The sequence below is a fragment of the Phacochoerus africanus genome, chromosome 10 (genome assembly GCF_016906955.1).
Source record: "Phacochoerus africanus isolate WHEZ1 chromosome 10, ROS_Pafr_v1, whole genome shotgun sequence".
Classification (NCBI taxonomy): domain Eukaryota; kingdom Metazoa; phylum Chordata; class Mammalia; order Artiodactyla; family Suidae; genus Phacochoerus; species Phacochoerus africanus.
In genome coordinates, this window is record NC_062553.1 from 131938172 (window position 1) to 131962342 (window position 24171).

The 24171-nt window shown below is 44.3% G+C and overlaps 1 protein-coding gene across 1 annotated transcript in view; it reads right to left on the reverse strand.

Moving 5' to 3' along the window:
* AFF1 (ALF transcription elongation factor 1) overlaps positions 1-23876 on the reverse strand; it is a 193226-nt gene extending 169350 nt beyond the window's left edge. Inside the window, exons 1-2 of the mRNA XM_047798798.1 lie at positions 23623-23876; positions 11347-11420 (exon numbers count right to left, since the gene is read on the reverse strand). Coding sequence (XP_047654754.1) covers positions 11347-11384 — 38 coding nt within the window. The 5' untranslated portion in view covers positions 11385-11420; positions 23623-23876. The remainder of the gene's footprint in view (positions 1-11346; positions 11421-23622) is intronic.
* Positions 23877-24171: the final 295 nt, after the last annotated feature.

Here is a 24171-nt window from a genome sequence, read left to right on the forward strand (position 1 = left end):
AGGGCCCATTGTGATTGCAACTCCTCCAACAGCAGTCCTTTCACTTGCAAACGAAGCTCGGGCCCCCAGTAAGAACGGATTGTCACAAAAAAATTCATTGCCTTTCCCTCCAGTGATTTATCCAAGATGGGGTGGGGTGGGGGCTGGCTTTAAGACAACTTTCCAGAAACGGTTCCTAGGACACCCCACTGCATTCTTGGCCTTTGCAGATTCTTTCTGCCCCAAATGCTTCTCCACTGCTCGGAAAAGGCAACCTTCTCTCTCGAAGCCATCCTGTTTGGGACGGCCTGCCTTCTCGCACCCTCGAGCTTTCTGAGGGCCCTATCACTGCTATTTGATGCTGCCTCCTTTTGGGCGACACTCTCCAGGGCAAAGAAGATACCAGCACCCTGACTCAGCCAGAACAGACCCCTAACCGGCCCAATAATTAGGTCACGAGGCACCCGTTCTCCCCATCTTTAGCAGTCTCTTGCATTAAAACAAACTGAGTCCCACGGAAGTTTAAAAGGAAAGAGGATTTAAAGAGTTCTTGAGGCATCGAAGAAGCCGAGGTCGTTGTCAAAAAGAGGAAGGCAGGACTAGGAAGATTTTCTCAAGCGAACTTTAAAAGTCAGAATACAGCACGCATTTCAAAGGTGAACAGAGGCTCACACGCGCATTGTCACAAAGTGACAGACCCCAGCAACCAGCACAGAGGTCAAATCACGGAATAATGCCAGTACCCTTGGACCAGAAAACATTTTTTTCCCCCAGTCTTTTTCAGGCCACACCTTCAGCATATAGAAGTTCCCAGCCTAGGGGTGGAATGAGAGCTGCAGCTGCCAGCCTACACCACAGCCACAGCAATGCAGGATCCAAGATGCTCAAGAGGCATCTGAGACCTACACCACAGCTCGCGGCAATGCAGGATCCTTAACCCACTGCGCCAGGCCAGGGATCAAACCCTCATGGATACTCTTCAGGTTCATTACCTCTGAGCCACAACGGGAACTCTATAAACTTTTCCTGTGATTATTTCTTTTTTAGCAAAAAGACATTTCACATTTAATTGAGCTGTAGAGCTAACTTCCATCCTACAGAAAATACCTAAGACAGAGTCACACAGATTCTCTACTTCAGCACTAGTGACATTCAGAGCCAGAAAATTCTTTGTGGTGGGGGCTGTCCTGTGCATTGCGGGATGTTTAGCAGCACCTCTGGCCTCTACCCACTAGATGACAAAGAGAAAAATCTCTCCAGACATTGTCAAATGTTCCCCAATCCATAGGGTAAACTTATTCCGGGTTGAGAATCGCTTGCATGTATGCACAAAACACATTAAGAGGAAGCAGTCAGACTTACATTCAACTCAGCTTCCTCAACCCTCACCCTTAGTGAACCCCCACCTCCCAACCCCCATCCCCACCAAATAAGCAGAATAAATGCTCTAGATTAAGGCTTAATGGACAAAACCTAACACAATGTATGCACTTTGGTTTGCTGGAATCACGGTATAAACAACTTTAATAGACATTTTTTATCAATCTGGGCAGTTTGGATATGGGTTGATTAATAGACGAACCTAAAATTAAAATGTTAATTTTATTAAGGATGAGACTGGTATGCAATTATGTAGGGAAATATCCCTTTTTTTAAAGAGATTGCACAGAAGGTATGAAGGGTAAAAACAGATGTCTGGGATTTGCTTTAAAGCCCTTCAGCAAAGAACAAAAGGAAAAGGACAGGTTTTTGTTGTTTTTTTTTTTTAAGTGTGCAAAATACTGGGAAATGTTAAATCTGGGGAAAAGGGTATTTGAAAGTTAATGAAATAGTCTTTCTACTTCTGCTAACGTCTATGTCCCTGAGAAAAATTTTCCTTTTAAAGTGAAGAAAAGAGGAGTTCCTGTCGTGGCTCAGTGGTTAATGAATCTGACTAGGAACCATGAGGTTGCAGCTTCAATCCCTGGCCTCACTCAGTGGGTTAAGGATCCGGCGTTGCCGTGAGCTGTGGTGCAGGCCGAAGATGGGGCTCGGATCCCACGTTGCTATGGCTCTGGAGTAGACTGGTGGCTATAGCTCCGATTAGAGCCTGGGAACCTCCATATGCCGCAGGAGCGGCCCTAGAAAAGGCAAAAAGACAAATAAATAAATAAATAAATAAATAAATAAATAAATAAATAAAGTGAAGAAAAGAAATAAAAAAGAGTTGGCAAGAACTATGATAACGTCTATACTAAAACTAGGTTATCATGCCCAATCAATGCCAATGGTAACTTTTTTTTTTTTTTTGCTTTTTAGGGCTGAACCCTGGGCATATGGAGGTTCCCAGGCTAGGGATCGAATCAGAGCTGCAGCTGCCAGCCTACATGACAGCCACAGCAACGCCAGATCTGGTCCACGTCTGCAACCTACCCCACAGCTCAGGGCAATGCCAGATCCTTAATCCACTGCATTAGGCCAGGGATCGAACCTGCAACCTCATGATCCCTGGTTGGATTTGTTTCTGCCGCGCCATGACGGAACTCCCAACATTAACTCTTTATTGCCGTTACAATGCACGAGGTTTCTTCCTTTCTTTCTGTCCCTCTGTCTGTCTTTCCCTCGTCCCTCCCTGATTCCTCCCTCCCTCTCCCCTTGGACTGTGTTTCCCTTAACAAGGCGTCTTGGATCACCTCTTGCTTTCAGTAGTTTTAATAAGACCTGTTCCCTTAACTATTTTTATTAACATCTTACCCATGGAAATACATACAGTCCAGCATCTACTGTTTCAAAATCATTTTAAAGCAACAAAAGGGGCGGCATTCTGCATTTCAGGCTGGGAAGAAGGCATCACCTGCTGAAAGCATCAGAACTTGGTCAAAAGCAGAAATGAAACTGCAGAGTCCTTACATGTTAAATGTTATTTATTGTAGTGATTTAAAAATTTCCCACCAAAACAAACTAGCTGCCCCCGCATTCCCTAGAGTCTGATTTACACATTCGACTATTAATTTCTCCAGGCCTTTGCCTCCTCCAGTAAATGAGGCAGATTGCTAATCTGACCACGTTACAGGGTTATCACTGAGGTAGAGAAAACAAGGCTCAGATTCTAATTAATGTCCTCCAAGCTTCTGAAAAACAGAGAAAACAGGAACCGAAATTCTCTTCTTCTTAAACCTGTTCCTACAGATTCCAAAGGAGCTTTAACAGAAAAGGACTGTTATAACTGAAGCCCTCCAAAAAGTAAATGGTTCTTACCCCAAATCTGGACAGTATAAAACTAATGTTCCTACAAAGATGGGACAAACAATTCAACACCCAGTGTCCATCTTAGCTACCACCATGGACCAGAGTGTCACCCAAAATGATACAATGCTTGGACTAGTATCCGTTCTGTAGAAGGCACTGAAGAAATACTAATTCATTCAGCACCAGCGCACAGCATTAGTAGAGAGTTCAAGGCTGAAGGCAAAGAGAAAACTAAAAAATCTTACCCAAATGGATTTGAAACTGACCGTGGACACCCTGACTTGAGAACTTAAAACAGTCTTAGGATGACTTTTTTCTTTCTTTTTTTTAAGCTTTTTAGGGCCACCCCCAAGGCAGAGGGAGGTTCCCAGGCTAGCAGTCAAATCAGAGCTGTGGCCACCGGCCTACACCACAGCCACAACATCAGATCCGAGCCATGTCTGTGACCTACACCACAGCTCACAGCAACACTGGATCCTTAACCCGCTGAGCGAGGCCAGGGATCGACCCTGCATCCTCATGGATACTAGTCAGATTTGTTTCCGCTGAGTCACGATGGGAACTCCCGTGGGGTGACTTTAAAAATAAATCTACCTTACAGGAAAGTAATTCCATTCTTAAACATCTACCCCAAGGAAAGGAAAACATATGAGCAACATTATTCATAATAGTCATAAAGTGCACACAACCCAAATGTCCATCAATTTAGTGAATAGTAAACAAAACACCGGTATATCCATACAACAGACTATTGCTTTTCAACAAAAAGGAATGAATAATTGATAACTGCTACAACATGGATGAATCGGGAAAACTTTATGCTAAGTAAAGAAGTCACCAAAAAAAACACGTTACATCATTTATATGAAATGTCCAGAGCAGGCAAAAATATTAAGTAGATTAATGGTTGACTGGGGTTGGGGGGGAACAGGCAGCTGGATCTGGGAGTGCAATTCTGACACTGGATTGCAGAGGCGATTGCATACTTCAGTAAATTTACTAAAAACCATTCAATTGTACACTTAAAATGGAATATGTTATACCTCAATAAAGTGAGGGGTTTTTCCTTAAGACTATGCTTTTAACAAAAAAAAAAAAAAGTACAATCTACGGTACTTAAAGAACGAATGGCTGAGAAAAGGGGAGAGAAATCTAAAATAACACCATTTCAAATTCTACTATAAAGGAAAGTTATGAGAAACATTAAAAAAAAAAAGACTGCTCTTGTAGAAAAGAAAATACTCTGCAGCAGTGTTTTCTTGTAGTTTGTATGTGATTTGGGCCAATCCCACAGCAAACATTAAAAGTGAACTAGGAGTTCCCATCGTGGCCCAGTGGTTAACAAATCTGACTAGGAACCATGAGGTCGAGGGTTCGATCCCTGCCCTTGCTCAGTGGGTTAACAATCTGGCGTTGCCGTGAGCTGTGGTGTAGGTTGCAGACGCGGCTCGGATCCCGCGTTGCTGTGGCTCTGGCGTAGGCCGGGGGCTGCAGCTCCAATTCGACCCCTAGCCTGGGAACCTCCATATGCCGCGGGAGTGGCCCAAAGAAATAGCAAAAAAGACAAAAAAAAAAGTGAACTAGATCACAGTAAGACTTGTAAATGTATCCACATGCCTGGCATGCAAACAGTCCTACTGCTTTGGTTTTGGTTTTGGTTTTTAATTAATTAATTTTTCTATTATTTTTAATAGTTATTTCCCCAATATGATTTTTTTTTCTATTGTACAGCATGGGGACTCAGTTACACATACATGTACACACTCTATTTTTGCACATTATCCTGCTCCATCGTAAGTGACTAGACAGAGTTCCCAGTGCTACACAGCAGGATCTCATTGCTCATCCATTCCAAAGGCAATCGTTTGTGTCTATGAACCCCAAGCTCCCCAACTACCCCACGCCCTCCCCCTCCCAGTGCTTTGTTTTTAAAGGTCCGTTTCCTCTATGAGTCTCCTTCCTATGAATGCAATCCCTGGAGTAGCTCCCACAGGGATCGATTCCATCCAAAGGGTCACCTCGGAGGTAGAATTGAGGCAAATTCTGACTCCCCTGAAACCCAGCCCCTCTACCGTCATCACCAGAGTGAGAGATTTCATAACTGACCGAGGATTTAGGATTTGCCAGGCACTGTGATGAGCACTCTACATACATTATTCGCCTTATCCCCATTTTAGCGAGGCTTTAAAAGTTGAGCAATCTGGCCAAGCCACTGACACGTCAGAGATCTAAACACAGGCTGTGAGGCCCCTGAGTCCCACGTGCAAGCTCCCTGTAACATACATGCAGTAACAGGACAACTGGATTTTACTGGTGACATTACTCAATACCTCTACAGTTTGGCCTTTTTTTCCCCCCTCCCCAAATCTAAGGGTCCATTTGGGAAATAACTAATTCTGGAAAAGATCTCCCCGGGTCTGGGATACGTCTGAAACCATACTCTCCTCAACGCATCAAACTGACTCATCTTAAACTCCGTATGACAATGACACATACTTCCCAGGAACCCCGGTCTAAAATAAAGGGAAACAGTGCATCTGCAGGAGAAACAGTATTGCACTTGTAAATCAGGCCGATGACAACTTGCTTGGGAAAGACAGGAAATTTCACAATTCCAGGTGTGGATTATTTACAACGCCCAGGCCCATCAGTATTTCAGGAAAACGTGCGGCCTCCAGCCATTAATCTCTCCGGTTAGCATCTGGAAGTTAGGCCCCCAATCCACTCACACAAAGAACTCTGTCCGCAGAATAGGTGTTAATCAGCTTAACACCTTGTAGCTTCCTCCCTCAAGGAGGACTCTCCTCAATTGGGAGAGTTAAACATCCTTGCAGACTCTCCTGGGGAAGGAGGGCCACTCTGCAAAGCTCTAGGACTGCAGCACTGAGAGGCAGGGTTCACAGAATCCAATCATATGCCCATCTTCCCCCAAACTGAAAAGCACATCTCCTGCCGTGTACAGAACGGCAAGAAGGCGAACATGTTGGTGACAGCACAGAAAGGTAGGTTCTCTCTCTCAACAAGGAAAAAGGAAAGTAATTAACAACTCCAGGAAAAATAAAACCAGCACCCCAAGATGAAGCCATGTGAACTGGGGCATGAATCTGAACCATTTACTCAGCTTAAGAGTTCATTTGGAGTTCCCGTTGTGGCTCCGTGGAAGCAAATCTGACTGGTATCCATGAGGATGTGGGTTCGATCCCTGACCTCGCTCAGTGGGTTAAGGACCCGGTGTTGCCTCAAGCTGTGCTGTAGGTCACGGACACGGCTCGGATCTGGTGTGGCTGTGGCGTAGGCCGTGGCCGTCCCATTCGACCCCTAGGCCTGGGAACTTCCGCATGCAATAGGTGCAGCCCTTAAAAAAAAAAAAAAAAAAAAAGAGTTCATTTTTTCCTGAACAATATAAGCCTTCTCTTTCAAGTGGTCCTTCGAATCACTTGTGGGTTGACTTCAAATCTGGGGAGGAGAAATGAAACCCTAAACACTATTTTGCTTCCTGATCAAAATAACATAAATAATGCTTATTGATTTTTCAGCTTTTATTATCAATTAGAAGACAAAGCCTGCAGGAGTAGAGATAATTATAAAATAAAATGTGCTATCAATTTGGACAATTTAAAACTAAAAGAGCCAACAGTTGCAGGGAAAGAGGAGAAGCAAAAAAAAAAAAAAAGAGTAAGGATAATGGTGTTCTCATATTAGACTATAGAAAGTTGATGGGAAAATTTTTAAATTTAATACTGACCGTATAATATATCGTACTAACCTAAATTCATTCTTACTATAAAGACATTTCAATGTTAAAGATATTGAAGCTCATGAAATAAAAATAACGATCAAAACTGAATAGACAACATAAAAGAATTTATGATTTTATTTATATATATATATATATATATATATATATATTTGTATTTTTGTATTTTCTAGGGCTGCACCCGCGGCATATGGAGGTTCCCAGGCTAGGGGTCAAATCGGAACTGTAGCGGCTGGCCTACACCACAGCCACAGCAACGCCAGATCCGAGCCACATCTGCAACCTACACCACAGGTCACGGCAACGCCGGATCCTTCACCCACTGAGCGAGGCCAGGGATCGAACCCACAACCTTATGGTTCCTAGTCAGACTCGTTAACCACTGAGCCACGACAGAACTCCAAGAATATATGATTATATTTAAATAAAATTTAAAAACAGGCAAAAGAAACGCATGGTGTTAGAGGTTAGAACACTGGCAGGCCTTGAGGGAGACACTAGCTGAAAGGGGACCAGAGGGGCTTCTGGGGAGCTGGTATTGTTGCTTGATGGTTACACAAGTGTGTTCACTTTGTGAAAATGCACTGAACTGTACTAATAATGTCTGCCCCTTTTAGTTTGTTATACTCCGGTAACAATTTTTAGAAAAAACCAAAAGGGAAGGAGAAATATAAGAAAATGAGGTGCAATAGTACCTAATGCTGATAAATCTGGAAGCCCGAGATAAGCCTATTATTTAATAAAGAACTAAAATAAATATTATCTTCACATGATATTAATATTCTAATATTCTGTCTACCCTTATGACTTGCGATAGCCCTGAGCAAACTAAGGATTCACACTCAGACTTATTTTTAGCTTGAGCAGTAAGAGCTGCCTACCCAACACACATCTGTTTTCTTTAAAATACGTGCTAGACCAGGACCAGTCTCACATGAATTTGATTTTTTTTTTTTTTTGGTGGACTACTAAGAGATTAAACTACCTTACCACCAAGACTAAATATTTAAACAAGTGAGCTACTGGCATGCAGCCATGCCCATGGCCTGCAGAATCTCCAGCTCCAGGGATCGAGCCCTTGCCACAGTAGTGACAATGTCAAACCCTTAACCTGCTGAGCCACCAGGGAACTGCCAAACAATTGGTATGCATTAAAAACAGAGACGGGGGTGGGGGTGGAGTTCCCTGGTGGTCTAGTGGGTTAAGGGTCCTGTAATGTCACTGCTATGTCATGAGTTCAATGCTTGGCCTGGGAACTTTTGTGTGCCCCAAGCACATCACCCTACCCCGCTAAAAAGGAGGTCCATTTAGGATTTCTCTCAGCTTATCACTTGTACTAGGTATTAAAATTATTTATTTTGCTTTCCAGGGCTGCACCTGTGCCATATGGAGGTTCCTAGGCATGGGAATCAGAGCTACAGCTGCCAGCCTATGCCAGAGCCACAGCAAGGCAAGATCTGAGCCGCACCTGTGACCTACACCACAGCTCACAGCAACTCCACATCCTTAACGCACTGAGCAAAGCCAGGGATCAAACCACCACCTCATGGTTCCTAGTTAGATTCATTTCTGCTGTGCCACAGTGGGAATTCCTGGATATCAAAATTAAAAGGAACACATGAGGGAGGGAATAAGCTGAAGAGATAAATGTAACAAATAATAAAAACAGTTCTGTGATTGCTAGAGTGTTAGTCGAAGGGACAGTTACATCCTAACTTAATTGGTGACAATAGAAAACATACGTAAATACACTACACAATATATTTTTCAACTTGCCACTGATGAGATGCTGTTAACTATTATAACTGGTTCTTCAACCAGAAATGATCCTGAATGCAATGTCAATAACTAGAAATAATTTAAAAAATCATACCTCCAAAATATCTTAGAATCGAAATTTGAAATTTCTTTACACTCTTGAATTGCTCTTAGTCTGATATTTAGATTCATTTGCAGAAAGACCCAATTTTAATATTCTATAGAATTCAATTCTAATTGATTAGTTTAAATCAAAATGCCAACAATAATTTTTCCAGAAAACGACAAATGACTTCAGAGTACACATGAAAATGTAATATGTAGCTGTAAAATAGCTATAAAAATTCTAAAGATGTGAAGTAATGACAAAGAATCTGCCTGGATATTAAGATCTATAAAAATATCCTGAAATAGTATAGCATCACTGCCAGAAGAGACAAGGGAACAAGAGTCCAACAACAGACACTAGAACATGATGGAATTTGGACATGGAACTCATCAGTAAAGATGGATGATTTAATAAATTACCTTGAAACAGGAGGCAAGACTTTTACTTTAAAAAAAGGGGGGGGGGTCCCTAGTATTCCCCAGACTCTTCATTTTCTTGTTTGTATGGAAATTTATAACTCACACTTCACACTAAAATTAATTACAGATGGATCAATATAGTAAAAAGTCAAGGATCCAAAATGGGCTGCAAATTAAGAAGGTAAAGCAGCTGAGTGTCTAAATCCAGCTGTGTGGGAATTGCAGTGAACTAGAAAAGCATCCGTGCTTTCTCATTTCTTAACTTTTTCTTCTTACTTTCTTTCCATCAAGTCTCTCTGGGACAAGCTGACAAAGCAGGAGGCAATAAGGTGGGAGCCTGGAACTCTGGTTAGGACAGCAACATCTTGGCACACCATTTGGAAAGTTTTGAATTAGAAAGCTAATGCCAAAAAAAAAAAAAAAGAGAGAGAGAGGAGTTCCCGTCGTGGCTCAGTGGAAATGAACCTGACTAGCATCCATGAGGACGCAGGTTCACTCCCTGGCCTCGCTCGGTGGGTCAAGGATCCAGTGCTACTGTGAGCTGTGGTGTACGTTGCAGACGTGGCTCGGATCCTGAGTTGCTGTGGCTGTGGCATAGGCTGGCGGCTATAGCTCTGATTCGACCCCTAGCCTGGGAACCTTCATATGCCGTGGGGGCAATCCTAAAAAAAAGAAAGAGAAAGAAAAGAAAAACAAAAGCTCATGCCTTCTCCTGAAGAGCGGTAGCTATTCAATTCCATCTGAGTGTTGCTATACCGCAATGCAAAGCCAATGCTGTTAAATCTCAAAATTTTCGAGACGATGGCAGTCTAGATTGTTATGTACAAATCATTGGCAGATCTTTTTAGAACACTGTGAGGCCAGACAAAACCCATCTGTTGACCAGATCTGTCCCATAGGCCACCAGCTCACAAGTTCTAATTTAAATGCAAAAAAATGAAACCTTTCAAGTGCCAGCAGAGAACACATGACATTATTTTCTCAGTCCTAGTGTAGGAAAGACCTTTCTACGCACGATCAAAACCAGAATCCATAAAAGAAAAGACATTTAACTGCATAAAAATTTAAAACTTATGTGTAACTGCACATTATGAACAAGCCTTTTAAAAAAAAAAATACCGATGATAACAGTTTCCCCTCTGGCTCTAGTAGAACGTGGATTGTTGCAGCCTGGGTCACATGACTTCCTCTGTGGGGAGGAGAGTGTACCAAGTTTAACAGCAGTACCACCAGGACCGTTTGGAATATAGGAAGAGTTTCCTACATGAACCAGAAAGGAGGAAGAAGTAGGAAAGCCTCAGGATGCTCCGGAACTATGGTCATATCACTTAGTGCTCATTTACCATTCGAGTCTCACACTTCACATGCACTTGAATATCTAATAGCATAAATGAAAACTGATCAGTGACATTAAGAATTCCTTGTGGATACTAGGATAAGTTCTTCTCTTGCTCTCACGCTCCCTCTCTCTCTCTTTTTTTTTTTTTTTTTGGCTTTGCCCACAGCATGAGGAAAAGCCCTTGGCCAGGGATCGAACCCATGCCACAAGAGTTATATCACCAGATCCTTAATCCATTGAGCCACAAGAGAACTCCAAGAATAAGTTAGTCTTCACAATTGCTTCAGAATGTAACTATGCTCCCCTCAATCAACCCTGATCAGGTGCTCCATTCAAGAAGGCAATTAACTAAATGTTCAGAGTTGGAGTTATATATGCAAAATATAACTGACAGACCTCCCTCCTTCAAGGCTCTCAGGATAAGGCGGATTTCATCATATTTGTTTTAGCACAAGCTGAACAGATGCACATTTCCCCAAATCAGTGTGATACAGAGTAGCACCTTGAACACAGAATTAGGATGCTGCCCTAATACAACACCCACATGTTAAAGAAATGAGTTAAGAGACCCAGAGAGCACTAGATTTCAAGAAAATAGGTAGCCAGTCTAATAGGTTTGGTTTCATGTAGGGAAAACTGAAATCCTCCTGCACCAGAGTTCATAAGTCACAAAAATAAAAAGGACTAAACTTATTCTTTGAAAAAATAGGTGATAAAATTAAATATCCTATCTTCACATCAGGGAGCTCATGGTTACCTGTTGCCACTGCTGTTGACTCTTTCGGTAAATGCCATCGCTGCCCGTCAGTGGAAAGTGACAAGTCTATTCATCTGAAAGAGAAACAGCAGCCTGTGAATATTAGCCCATAAGTACACGCAAAGGTACACCTGACCTGTGAAATCTTACTGGACACAGAATTCAAAGCTCTCCTTTGAATAAGAGAAGGGTTCCTCACCAACTCTCCAGTTGCCGGAACAAAGCAGCTGGCACATATCAAAGGCCAAATGCACTTTTAAGGCTGCTCCTCAAAGCAATTGCAGCAAGGAAAAAATGTGCACACGTTTATCATGAGGAGGAAGAAAGGAAATAACCTTTCCCCAATGTCTATGCCAAGCATTGTGTTAAGCCTTTTTTAAAATGACATTTCATGTACACATTACAATATGCTGGCAAGGTACATACGAATATCCCACATATGAAATAGCTCATTTTATGTATAAGAAAACTAAAACTCCATTTTAAGTAATCTGCCTAAGGTAACAGGTTGTGTCAACAACCACACTAGAATCAAAAGGAAAAAAAGAGGATGGACAAGAATAAAAAATTAACAGCTGATCTTCATGTAAGAATTCAACACTTAAAAAGTGGGCCCAGTAAGAGCCAATTTGAGATTTTACTCCCACTCATAAAAGGTACTTAGTCCCCAAAGCAATTCTGGAGCATTTTCTCAAAACAGTACTGGTTAAAAAAGAAAAAAAAAAGTTGTTATCCAACCTGGGCATATGGCCTTGGTGCTATCTCGTGTATCTCTAGAAACAACCTCTCTGGCTGTGGTGAACACTACCCACAGCTGTTTCCTTTTCCCTTTCTTGTATGTATTTGTAAATTTACTGCTCTTATCCTAACTTGCTTTAAATAGTTTCTATTTTTTCAAACATCCTTAAGGCAGAGGGTATGTTACTAAATTATCTTGGTACAGATTTAAGAACTATTTGATACAAAGGGAAACATGATATAAACTTTGTAACAATTTTAGCTTGCCTGCTACATTCAAGAGGCTCACTGTTATACTTGATGCCTAAGGCTAAAGAAACACTGAATAGTCCTTCAGCTCTACCAGGACTCCTGATAACGTCCCCCTCCATGCAATTAAAATTGCTAACTTGCTGTCTACAATGTATCCTAGTAGATACCATTTGTCATTCTATCTCTGCCTAGGAAAGAAGGCAGCATAGGTGCTACAAGTACTCTAATTAAATGCACACCCAGTAGAGTTCTAAAATGTTCAAGATCAAACTGGTTTGGGAGTAGGATGCTCCTCCAATTGGCTATAGCATCTGAGGCAAGTTTCCTAAATTCTCCCACTCAAATCCCAATCATCTCCCTCCCTTCCCTACTTACTCCCACTTTCCCTTTCTCCAGCACACTTTTGTCTCCTTCCTCTCTTTCTTTTTCCCCCTCCTTCTATGCACCCCCCCCCCTTCTTTCTAGACATGCAGGGTTGGCATACAACAAATTATCAATAAAATAGGAGGCATTCATTTTGGCATTAATCTTCCAAACACTATAGGGCTTCTTAAGGGTCCATGGTGGCAGTCCCCAAGACAGCCCTCCCGGTGAAGATGCCACCCTTGCTTGCAGCCCAACAGCACCCACCCCAGGCTGACTGGTGGAGAATGAGAGGACAGCGAGGGAGGAAGCAGGTTGGGCTGTTGCGGGAGGCCAACCTGAGAGAGCGGTCCTGAGTTCACGTGTTCATTCATTTACTCATGGAGCCAACCAATACTTCCCGAGGATCTACTCTAAGAATCAGAGTGAAGGAAAGAGGTGCCAGCCATTGCTGAGTTTACAAGCTATAGAAGGTAAACAAGGATGAAACATGATATATAGATATTAGGCTTTAAAAAGTGCTGCAGAGAAAAGCCGCCAGAGGGGAAGGGAGGTCAAGTGTTGCAATTTCACAGAGTGGTCAGAGAAGGAAACATTTGAGCAAAGGCTTAAAGGAAGTCAGGAGCAAACCTCACAGCAGAGCTGTAGCAAAAGATGGTCCAGCACTCTGGGTGACCATGTGTCAATGTTCTAGTTGGTCAAGTGTAACAAATGTACCACTTTAGAGGACTGGTAATGGGGGAAATGGTGGGGGGGGGGTGCAGGGATGGGGAGGTCTATGGGAAATATCCACATCCTTGACTCCATTTTGCTGTGAACTGCTCTTAAAAATTAATTAATTACTTAATTAATAAAGCCTATTTAAAAAAAAAAAAAGTGCTAGACTGAAGGAGTCCGCCAGATCCCTGGGTCTCACTACTGGCTTCTTGGGTGGGTGAGTGAAGTACGAAATGAAAGAGACATGTTCGCTGAGAGTTCTGGCCCCTGGGCCGAGCTGGGGGCTTATGTGTGCAACTCAAATTTATGACTTTTGCAGGGAGATTGGATCCTTCCTTTCCACAGAGGCAAGGGCGAGGAGGCTGCATCTCCAGATTATTGACGCCTTTATGTCTCACGGGAGAGACCAAACTCAGCCTACAAAAGTCGGCTTAGGTGCTGCTGGGTTGCAGAGTGTGCACAGCTGTATGGAGGAGCCACACAACCCAGACAGAAGAAGGTTAGTGAGGTTAGAATGTGAGCCTGCTGTAGTCAGGAAGTTATTACCCAAAACCATTGCCAAGAAATGCAATTCGTATGTTTGAGTTAATATCTCCTTCAAAGACTCTTTCTTAAAAACTGTCCTATTTGTACAAAGAGGTTTGTGTAACAAGGTTCTTTATAATGGCAAGAAAACTGCTAATAACCTAATACATACCATCACAGAAATGACAGATAAATCAGGATACATCATAATAAGTGTATCAAAAAGAATAGGTTTAGGTGTTTCCGTTGTGGCTCAGCGGTTGATGAACTCGACTATGATCCATGAGGGCAGGGGTTCGATCCCTGGCCTCCCTCAGTGGGTTAAGGATCCGGTGTTGCTGTGGCTGTGGTGTAGACGGGCAGCTACAGCTCTGATTCAACCCCTAGCCTGGGAACCTCCATATGCCGCAGATGTGGCCCTTAAAAAACAATAAATAATGCTTTCTTTTAATATTTACACATAACACATACCCTGTAACACACACACAACCCAAATGTTGCTAGTGGCTTCTCTGGACAGGGGTACTTACTTTCATCTTTCACTCTGTATGCTATGAACCCTTTATTACCTGTGTAGTATTTTTCTCTAATATTTTTTCTCCAACTATGAGGGTCGGGCGACCAGATGTACTGGCGCATAAATGCTGAAATCAGAAGATTCTCCTCAAGTTTTCATATATTTTTATATTACTTTCCCCTGATTATAAAAATACCAGAACAATGAATAGGGAGAAGGCAGTTTAAAATCCTCCCACGGGGGCGGGGTGGGGGGGGGTGGGGGGGGGTGGGGGGGCAGGGGGCAGGGAAGCGTCTGATTTGGCTCCATTTAAAAACAAAAGCAAAACAGAGCAGTGCTGTACAACAAAGAGAGATTAAGTTCCAGCAAGACAGATGGTCACTGTGGGCAAGTGAAGTCCTACCAGCCTCAGTGCTCCCATCTGTAAGATGGAAAACAGACTATTTGTAAACTAAGTGTTACAGAGAAGAGCGCTTTATAAAACCAAGCAAAAATGCCCAGCACACTGACACATCACAGGCATTCAATACACAGCAGTTCTTCTTATTGAAGTCAGGAATGTCTATCTTACATTTTCTGTGAGTAAAACAGACTGTATTTCACGGATGCACCCTGCCAGATTTAAGTGACCCTTCTCCAGTCCTGCCAGCTTCTTGCAATGCAAATTTATTCTGAAATGGAAATGTCATGTGCATCCAACTACTTTTCTCCCCAAAATAGCAGGTAAAACATTTCAAGTAAAATTTTTTTAAGTTTTATAGACACATCATATACACATACAATTACAAGGACATAAAAAGAGGGAGAAGGAATACAAAAAAAAAAAAAAGATTCAAACATTCTATTCTAGGTCATTAAGTTCTTCCAAACCTAGTACATTCTGGGGAAACTGCTCTCCCAGGGGTCATTGTGACTTGCTAGTTAAAAGGCCTGCTTTGCATCAGCTATAATAGAAAAAATAAAATCTTTAAAGAATAACAAAAACAAAAGGCCTGCTTTGCAACCTACCAACCCTGTGACCTCAAGAAAAGCCTCACTGTCCTTCCCCAAGGTTTTAGCCTTCTCATCAGTACCATGCAGCTTCGTGGGACTGTTGTAGGGTTAAGTAGGTATAATATTTTAGCACAATGCTTACCTCATGGTAAGCACTCAATAAATGGTTGCAGTAGTTGGTCCAGTTATTGTTCTGTCAATCAAACCACACACTTTGGACAATCCATACACTGGAGAAGGTTGTGGGGGGTTTTGTTTGTTTGTTTGTTTTTGTCTTTTTGCCATTTCTTGGGCTGCTCCCTCAGCATATGGAGGTTCCCAGGCTAGGGGTCAAATCAGAGCCGTAGCCACCGGCCTACGCCAGAGCCACAGCAATGAGGGATCCGAGCCGCATCTGCGACCCACACCACAGCTCACGGCAACGCCGGATCGTTAACCCACTGAGCAGGGGCAGGGACCGAACCCGCAACTTCATGGTTCCTAGTCGGATTCGTTAACCACTGCGCCACAACGGGGAACTCCTAGAGAAGCTTTTTGATGGGACAAACAGTGCTAAGCAAGTCTCAAAGCCCCATGACCATGACCCAGTTTCCAAAGGAGAATAGGAGAAAAATAACTGTCCAGAGGCTAGAGGATGCCTGGCCTGGTCAGTAGTCCCTACTCAGATCCACTTCCCCTTTCCCACACATACCCTCCAGGAATAACCGTCTCCTGGTAACTGGCCATGTGTCAGGGGTGAGTCATGGGTCATACACAGTTTTCATCTGAATTCTCCAGAACTCGATCTGAAGCAGCTCATGATCTCCCAGGGCCCCAAGCTGACCTGATCACCCACAATTCCTTTAGCTCACCAGCGCTCTGTGATGCCCACACGTTTCGAAATCCATGATGGAACACATGATTTCCCCAACTGTCTCTTCGCCACTTTAAATCCTTGTTCTGGGGGCTCTGGGGCTGCCCCTCAAGTCAAGGACACAAAATCCACATCGTTCCGGTCTCAGCTCAAACACTACATTCTCAAAGAGGCCTCTCCTGAGCTCAGTGGAGCTAATGTAACACAATGCTGTGCCCTGCAGCCAAGCCCCGCTCGATTCCATGGTACTCTATGTGGGTCCAGAATGTGTGTAGCTGCAAGTAACAACTGCTCAGCTAACAGAGGCTTCCAGGAGTTCCCACTGTGGCTCAGTGAGTTCAGGACCCAACACTGTCTCTGTGAGAATGCAGGTTCTATCCCTGGCCTCACTCAGTGGGTTAAGGAACCAGTATTGCCACAGCTGCAGTGTAGGTTGCAGACGTGGCTCAGATCTGGTGTTGCCATGGCTGTGGCAGAGGCCACAGCCACAGCTGCAATATGACCCCCGGCACCTGTGGCCCAGGACTTCCAGGTGCTGCAGGTGCAGCTTTAAAGAAAAAGAGAAAAGAAAATAGAGGCTTCCATTTCTCCTAAAGCAAGTCTAGAGGAGGGTGACTATTGTTATAATTTTAGCTGTTCCATGAGGCCACCGGGAACTCTGGCTCTTTCCGCTCTGCCAGATTTAGCGTGCTGTCTTCATGCTTGTCATCTCATGGTACAAAAAGGTTGCTGCCATAACCAGACATCTTTTCAACATGCAAGGCAGGTAGAAGAGGAGAGGGGGAAGGTGTGGCTATGTCAGCCACGGCTGTCTCCTTTTGTCAGGAACGGAAAAGCCTTCCCCAAACCTTTGCTATCCGAAAGCCAGAACTAGGTCACCTGGCCTCCTCCAGCTGCAGGGGAAGCAGGTAAATCAGGACACAAATTGTCATCACTGGCTGAGAACAAACACAATCTATCACCTAAGGCTGGGCACCATGCAGTCCCCTCCACATTCACGGTCCTCTTAGCAACAACAACAACAAAAAAAATGGGACTGAGCACTAGGAGGAAAACAGTGTCAACCACACATTTTTTTCACAGCTCTTTTCCACTGTCTGCAACAATGTATGCTACATAAGTCAAAAAGCAGGTGTTCAGAGCTTACATCTCAACAGAATGCAAACTCCCTGTTTCTATACACACATACACACCCAGAGTGTGTATTTTTAAATAACTGTCACCTTTCTTGCAATAGGCCGGTATGATAGGTATTGGAATGTGGTAAGATCTAGGTTATGCTATAGGACCACATGAACCCCCCACCTTTCAGTGGTTTAACAGAAAAACTTTTCCTGCTTATTCTTTATGCCCATTGCACATGGGGCGGGGCAGGCAAGTGCTGGCAAGGAGGCGGCAGGAAGCTATTCTCCACCTTGAGAAACCTAAGCTGGAAAAAAGCCAAGTTAGAAGCTCCACTATCTGAAAATGCGGCTGCGGGGAAAAAAAAAAAAAGAAAAAAAAAAGAAAAAAAAAGGGAGTTCCTGGCATGGCGCAGTGGTTAACGAATCCGACTAGGAACCATGAAGTTGCGGGTTCGATTCCTGCCCTTGCTCAGTGGGTTAACGATCCGGCGTTGCCGTGAGCTGTGGTGTAGGTTGCAGACACGGCTCGGATCCCGCGTTGCTGTGGCTCTGGCCTAGGCCGGTGGCTACAGCTCCGATTGGACCCCTAGCCTGGGAACCTCCATGTGCCGCGGGAGCGGCCCAAGAAATAGCAAAAAGCCAAAAAAAAAAAAAAAAAGAATGAAAATGCGGCTGCGGTGTTTAGTCCAGAAGGGAGGTGGATGGCCTCCTAAGAGCCACTTCAATGCTTCTGTCCAGAAGTCCACATCACTCCCATAGACAACCCACTGGACAGAGGAGGCACGTGACTCTACAACCTAAGGAGGTGCTTTTATGTTCTGCTCAAGTACTTGCCAAATCTTATTACCTTTTATCTCCCCAACGAACCAGTGAGGGAGATACTACAGTATGGTTAACCCCATGCTGCAAGGGCAAGGAAAAGTGTTGGGAGCCAACTCTCCACGTTATACAAGCAGAGACATCACCTGTCTTTGTACCAGACAATCGTTAAGGATGCTTGTGCGGAGAACAACACTGGAAATTATGCCTCCTTCTAGAGCAAAGGGCAGTATGTTTACTAGCCAGGATAATGGAGCAAAGCACCCTTGATAAAAGATTAGGATCCCTGGCCAGTCCCTACCCAGGGCAGCGTGCTCTCTGGGGGTGTAAATAAAACTTGCTGTATATACCCCCCCCCCCACAGATTAGGATTCCCCAAACTCTGGTCTTCTCTCCTTAATACACCTGTATTTGCAGGTATCATCTGCCTCTCTCCATATCTCCCTCTGGAAACTGAGGCTTAGGGAAGAAAATGTTGCTACTCTGGCTACAGCTATTATTATGAGTAATAAAGCCATTCCCAAGAGTCCAGGAAACTGTGGCAGGTTAGCTTGTTAGCTTGAAAGTAGGGTAAAATCTCAGTCTTCACAGTTCTTGACAAGAAGTTAAGTAACTTGCCTAAGGTCTGACAGCTAGTAGGTGGCATATCCAAGATTCAAGCCCAAGCTGTCGGGCTTAGAAATCATGCTTTTAAATTCTCTGCTATACTGCACTAGTCCCTCAAGTGTCATTCCAGAACTAGCAGCATCAACATCACCTGCAAACAGGCTACAAGTGCCAGTTCTCGGGCTTTATCCCAGACCTACTGATCAGAAACTTGGCTTGGGGGAGGGTATGGTGGATGAGGGAGAGACACATCCAGGTCTTAAAAGCCTTCCAGGAGAGGTTGATATTCTACTGCATGTATTCTGCATATATTCACTGTATCTATAAGACCGAAGGACATGGTATGAGCATATCCTGATTTACACAGGGATACGAACTGACCTTTCATAACTTAGTAGATTTGAAGCGTGAAGAGAGATGGTGCCTGAGCCCTTGCATCTAATTTTTAGGAATATGAAGATCTTTCTCGGGTACAAATACATACAAGTTTGTTTAATAGGTGTGCGTATTTTCCTTTAGAGTCACAAATATAGGTAGGTCCAGAATGCCAAATGAAAATACCTGCTTTTTTATTCCCATAATGATTAGAAAGAATTACTTAGCCAAGGAGAAACACTATTTATATTTGAAAGTCAAGCTGTAATTCTTGAAAAACAGGAAACCACATATCAACACAGCCAACCAGTGTACCATAGTCGAAAGGGCACCAGGCTTTGAGTCACAGAGTCAAGTCATTTTACTTCTTCAACTCAATTTCCTGATTTTAAAATGGAAAATGAACTCCAACTTCAGAGTTGCAACTAGGCTTAAATGACATGTCACGTGAAAGCCATTGGTAAACAGCTTTTGGGTGACACAGATGCAAACCCCAACTGTATGGGCTCTTTCTCTGCCTTGATCTGGTGTTATCCGTTTCTCCAACGCTTAGAGTACTGTCTGGTGCACACAAGATGCTCCATATTTATGAGGTATTAGGGATAAATATGGGACATTAGACTAATGATGTAATTGATTCCTCTGGGCACCACTTGTCACAATAATCTCAGTCTTTTAATTGGAAAAAGTCACTCTAACAAGAAATCCTTAGTCATGTTTTAAATGGGCCAGATAATTTAAGAAAATCAGCTGATTTTCTTCCCCTGGAGAACACTACTGAAGGAGTTCTGTCCTGAGGCATAAGACAGAAACTCCTATTAGCAACCCTCATGGCCTTAGGTCTAAAATAATGTCTTGTGCTCTTATAAACAGCCAGGAATAAAGGATGTGTGCCTATAAAGAACTAAATATTTCACATTTACTATTACACTGTAGCAGAATTTTAATAAATACAATATTGGGCTTATGTAATCTATTTCAATAAAATCTAAGATTCAACTCAGCAAATACTAAATAAGCTATTACTGTGTATTAAAAAAGAGCGACTGCTGGAAAACCACTGTCAACTAAGTATCACTTGGGAACAGACATCATTGTTGAATTTTTTTATATGAAAAAATCTAATTTACAAAACTTTCTATATTTATGGCAAATGCAGTTCCTTAATTTGTACTCTCCCCAACATACTTTCTCAACCTCCTGAAAAATTAGTTAACGAACTAGTCTTGAAATAGGGGAACTTTGGGCTCTTAGCTTCAACAGACATATCTGAGATAGCAAATGGATTCAAGCTGAAGGAAAGCTTTCAGTGAAGGGATTCAATAGTAAGAAGCATACACCTGCATCCTAGCATAAGGTATGCCAGGTTGCCATACCTCAAGGGACATCTGCAGGGTGTATTGTCCCCTGTGTATGTCTTATAATAATCCAGATGTTTGTATATAAATAGATTCTATCTTTTAACAAGTGAAAGCATAAGTCTATCTCAAGATTTGGAATTTTAATGGTCAAGTGACTTTATAAAGGATTATGCAAGTGTGTTTGATAAAAGAGCACGAATCACAGAGTTAAGCATGAAACTCCTTTCATTTGCTTCTTTAAAAATATGGAAAACAGGGAGTTCCCACTGTGGCACAGTGGGTTAAGAACCTGTCTGCAGCGGCTTGGGTCGCTGCGAGGGCACCAGTTTAATCCCTGACCCTGTGCGGTGGGTTAAGGATGTGGTGTTGCCACACCTGCGGAGTAGGTCACAGCTGTGGCTCAGATTCAATCCTGGCCCAGGAACTTCCATATGCCATTGGGTCTGGCCATATTGAAAGAAAGAAAGAAAACAAGTTTGCCTTTCCTAAGCTTCTTTTTTTAAACCCATCTTTTCAACTCCCAATGTAATATAACTTTAACTAAACAATCACATGACTACAGTGATTTGTAGAGGTTCCTAATAAAGATGCAGCTCATACATATGCATCTTAATTGAAGAGAATTCTTCAAATGTAATCCAAAACCAAATTAAGCAATTATCTTAGTCAATAAAAAAGTAACTTTTAGCTCCACCAACTCCTTGCAAAATTCAGAAACCAGTAGGAAACAGAAGAGGAAGCCAATTTTGATGTCGTCTATCTTATAACCCCACAGTGAAACAGTGACTTCTGGTGGCAAAAACCGCATGTGGATTCTGCATCTTGCAAGAGAGAGCAATGCTGAAAACCACCTGGGCTTTAACTCTTGCCATAAAATTTCAGTCTCTCGATGGCTTCTGTATTGTAAATTAACACTTTGGAGTCTTCAAAATTGCATTTTTACAAAGTTGAAGAGTTAAGCAAATGTCAAATAAACAACAGAAATTCAATTGCTACAGTGAATGAATAAGACATATGAACTCTCTTATGCAAGAGTTCATTTTCTCCCTGCAAATGGAAAGCATCACCATAACACACCTCCAGTTCCACATTCCAGCCTCATCATCCCTGTAAATTCCATTTAGAAAAACGGGGGGGGGGGGGTGTCCTCAATATCTAAACTTTTTTTTTTTTTTTAAGATTTATGTCCCACTCTTCAATACCTCTTTGTTTTAAAGTGACCAAATCTGTCCCAAATCCTTTCTTTGGTTCCTCCTCTCCTAAATTAGCTGAATTCAAATGAGGCTTCCCAGTTTTAAATACTAGTTATCCTCTACCTCCTCTCCCCACTCCTTGCATTCCCCTGGGACATAATCCCTTCCTTCTCTCCATTCCTCTTCTGCATACTTATCTTCAAATTCTACTTTCTGACACTGGTTAAGAGACACCACCTTCAAATGAAAGCAGGCGAACAACCCAGAATTTTCAACTCTCCTGTGACTTTATTTCCAGAACATCCACTCAAGGAACCCTTTCCACTAAAGATGAAAGGCGAGCTAAGGAAATACATTAGACAGAGGAAGTAAACATTGAAACAGGGCCATGCCTAGGTATTCTTAAGCCTCCGAGCAGAATTAGACTCCTGATTCCAAAGGTCTACCCCCCCCCCCCTTTCTGGCTTTTCTGTGACTTCTACCTCCACCGGGAGTCTGACACCACGTAGGTCAGGGAGAGGTGTCTCAGCACCGCCCCTACCTTCTACCACCTCTGCATGACCTTGCTCTAAAATAATCTTGCACAAGCAACACCCCCCGCCCCAACAAATTCTCAGGCCAGGTCCTTGCCCAAGGTTTCTGTGGCTCAATTCCTGAGCCCTTTTACCTTGCACCCGTTTCAAGGAACACTGGGTCTTCGCCTTCACGTACGGCTTCGCCTTTAAAGTTTCAAATCTGGTCGCGTTTCTCGACGGTATGTCATCCCCCTTGCCCACCCGCGCCTCCAACGTGCACCAACAGGGTTAAAATGACCGCACCCCATCCTTAAAAAAACAAAACTTCGTCTGCAAGGCCTTCCCCACCCCCACTCCACCCCCCAACAGAGAAGGGCTCCCGGAAGATTAGGACACATCTCCACTTCCAAAGCCAAGGGTCTTCCAGGGACAATTTGCATAACAATGTGGGGGCCGTGTAAGGAAACTCCTACAAGACTAACCTAGGAGGAAAGTATCATGACCCCGGAAGGTCCCTCGCAGCTTCATTAACCTAACTACCAACACGTTAAAGTACGCTTCCTATAACTCGCTTCTCCCACGTAATTCGCCGACCCCGGCGCTCGCAAAGTCCGAGGGCTCGTGTGCCGCAGGCAGTGAGAGGATGAGACACCAAGAACAAACGATCCTCGAGGGAAATTAACCAGATCCATGTTCTGCAGACGCCGTTTCCCTCTGCGCCAGGAGCAAGTCTCAGAAGGTGTCTCCAACTTTTGCCCTCCGTTTCCGGAGGCTGCGGACCACCAGACACACCTCCATCCCACCCACCATTTGAAGGGACTGGCACCACTAATCTCTCTCTACTAGACGCAGGGGGGAGGGGTGACGGGGGGGCGGAATGGAGAAGAGAAAAGCCCTGCTTTTACCTCCCAGAGAAACTTCTGGGACTCTTCTATTATGCAACCCAGGGACCAGGTTACAACAACCGAACATCTTTCCTCAAGACTCGGGGCGCACAGGCAGATGGTTGATTTTGGGGAGTGGGAGAGGGGGAGGAGGATAGGTCTCTGCCTGTGTTTCCCTCCCCAGTTTTTCTAGATGCTACCTGCTGGAGATTTCTAAGTCAGGGTGGTGCGAGCTCTGCGTCTCCTTCGCCCGTTCTCCCCGAAGGTTCCCACCGGAAAAGTGGGAACGCCAGCGACTTGAGTCAGCGTGCTGGGAAGCCGGCAGCGAGGAGGAAGAGAGCTTGGGCTTCCCAGAAGTCAGAGGCCGCGGCGTTCGGGCCAGGATGACCCACCCCCTCCCCAGCCCGGGGGGGGCGCAGGGGGGCGCAGGGTTCTGCTTACCTTCTAGACCCTTAGTCCTGCAGTCTCGGGTCGTGCGCCCTCGCCGCCCTCGCCCGCCCCGGACCTGATGTGGTCGGGAAGGGGCGCTGGTGCGGAGAGCGCCGGGGAGTGTGTGCTCCCGAAGCTGAGCGGCGGCTCGCGCCGGACCCCACTCCCAGCCGCGGAGGCGAGAACGCAGCTGTGCCAGCGACGCGCGCAGGCGGAGGCCGAGTGCGCAGGAGCCGCGCGCCCGTCCGCTAGCTGGCAGGCAAGCCGGGCTTGCGGGCGGCCCAGGAACGCCGGGGAGGCGAGGCCACGCCCTCCCTGGAGGCCACGCCCCCAGCGCGCCTCCGCTCCGCCCGGGCCACGCCCTCTAGCTGGCACCGCCCAGACGGAAAGGAGCGGCGCGGCCCTCCCCGGGAGACCAGTGGGAGGTGGAGGGCGAGCCGTCTCTCCGGGTGGAATACCGCAGGGACCGCGCCGGCGGCGTGGGTGACCCTGCCCCGGGCTGGTTTGGGGCGCAAGAACCCTTTCGATTTACAGCGAGATTAAGCTTCGGGTCAAGTTGTG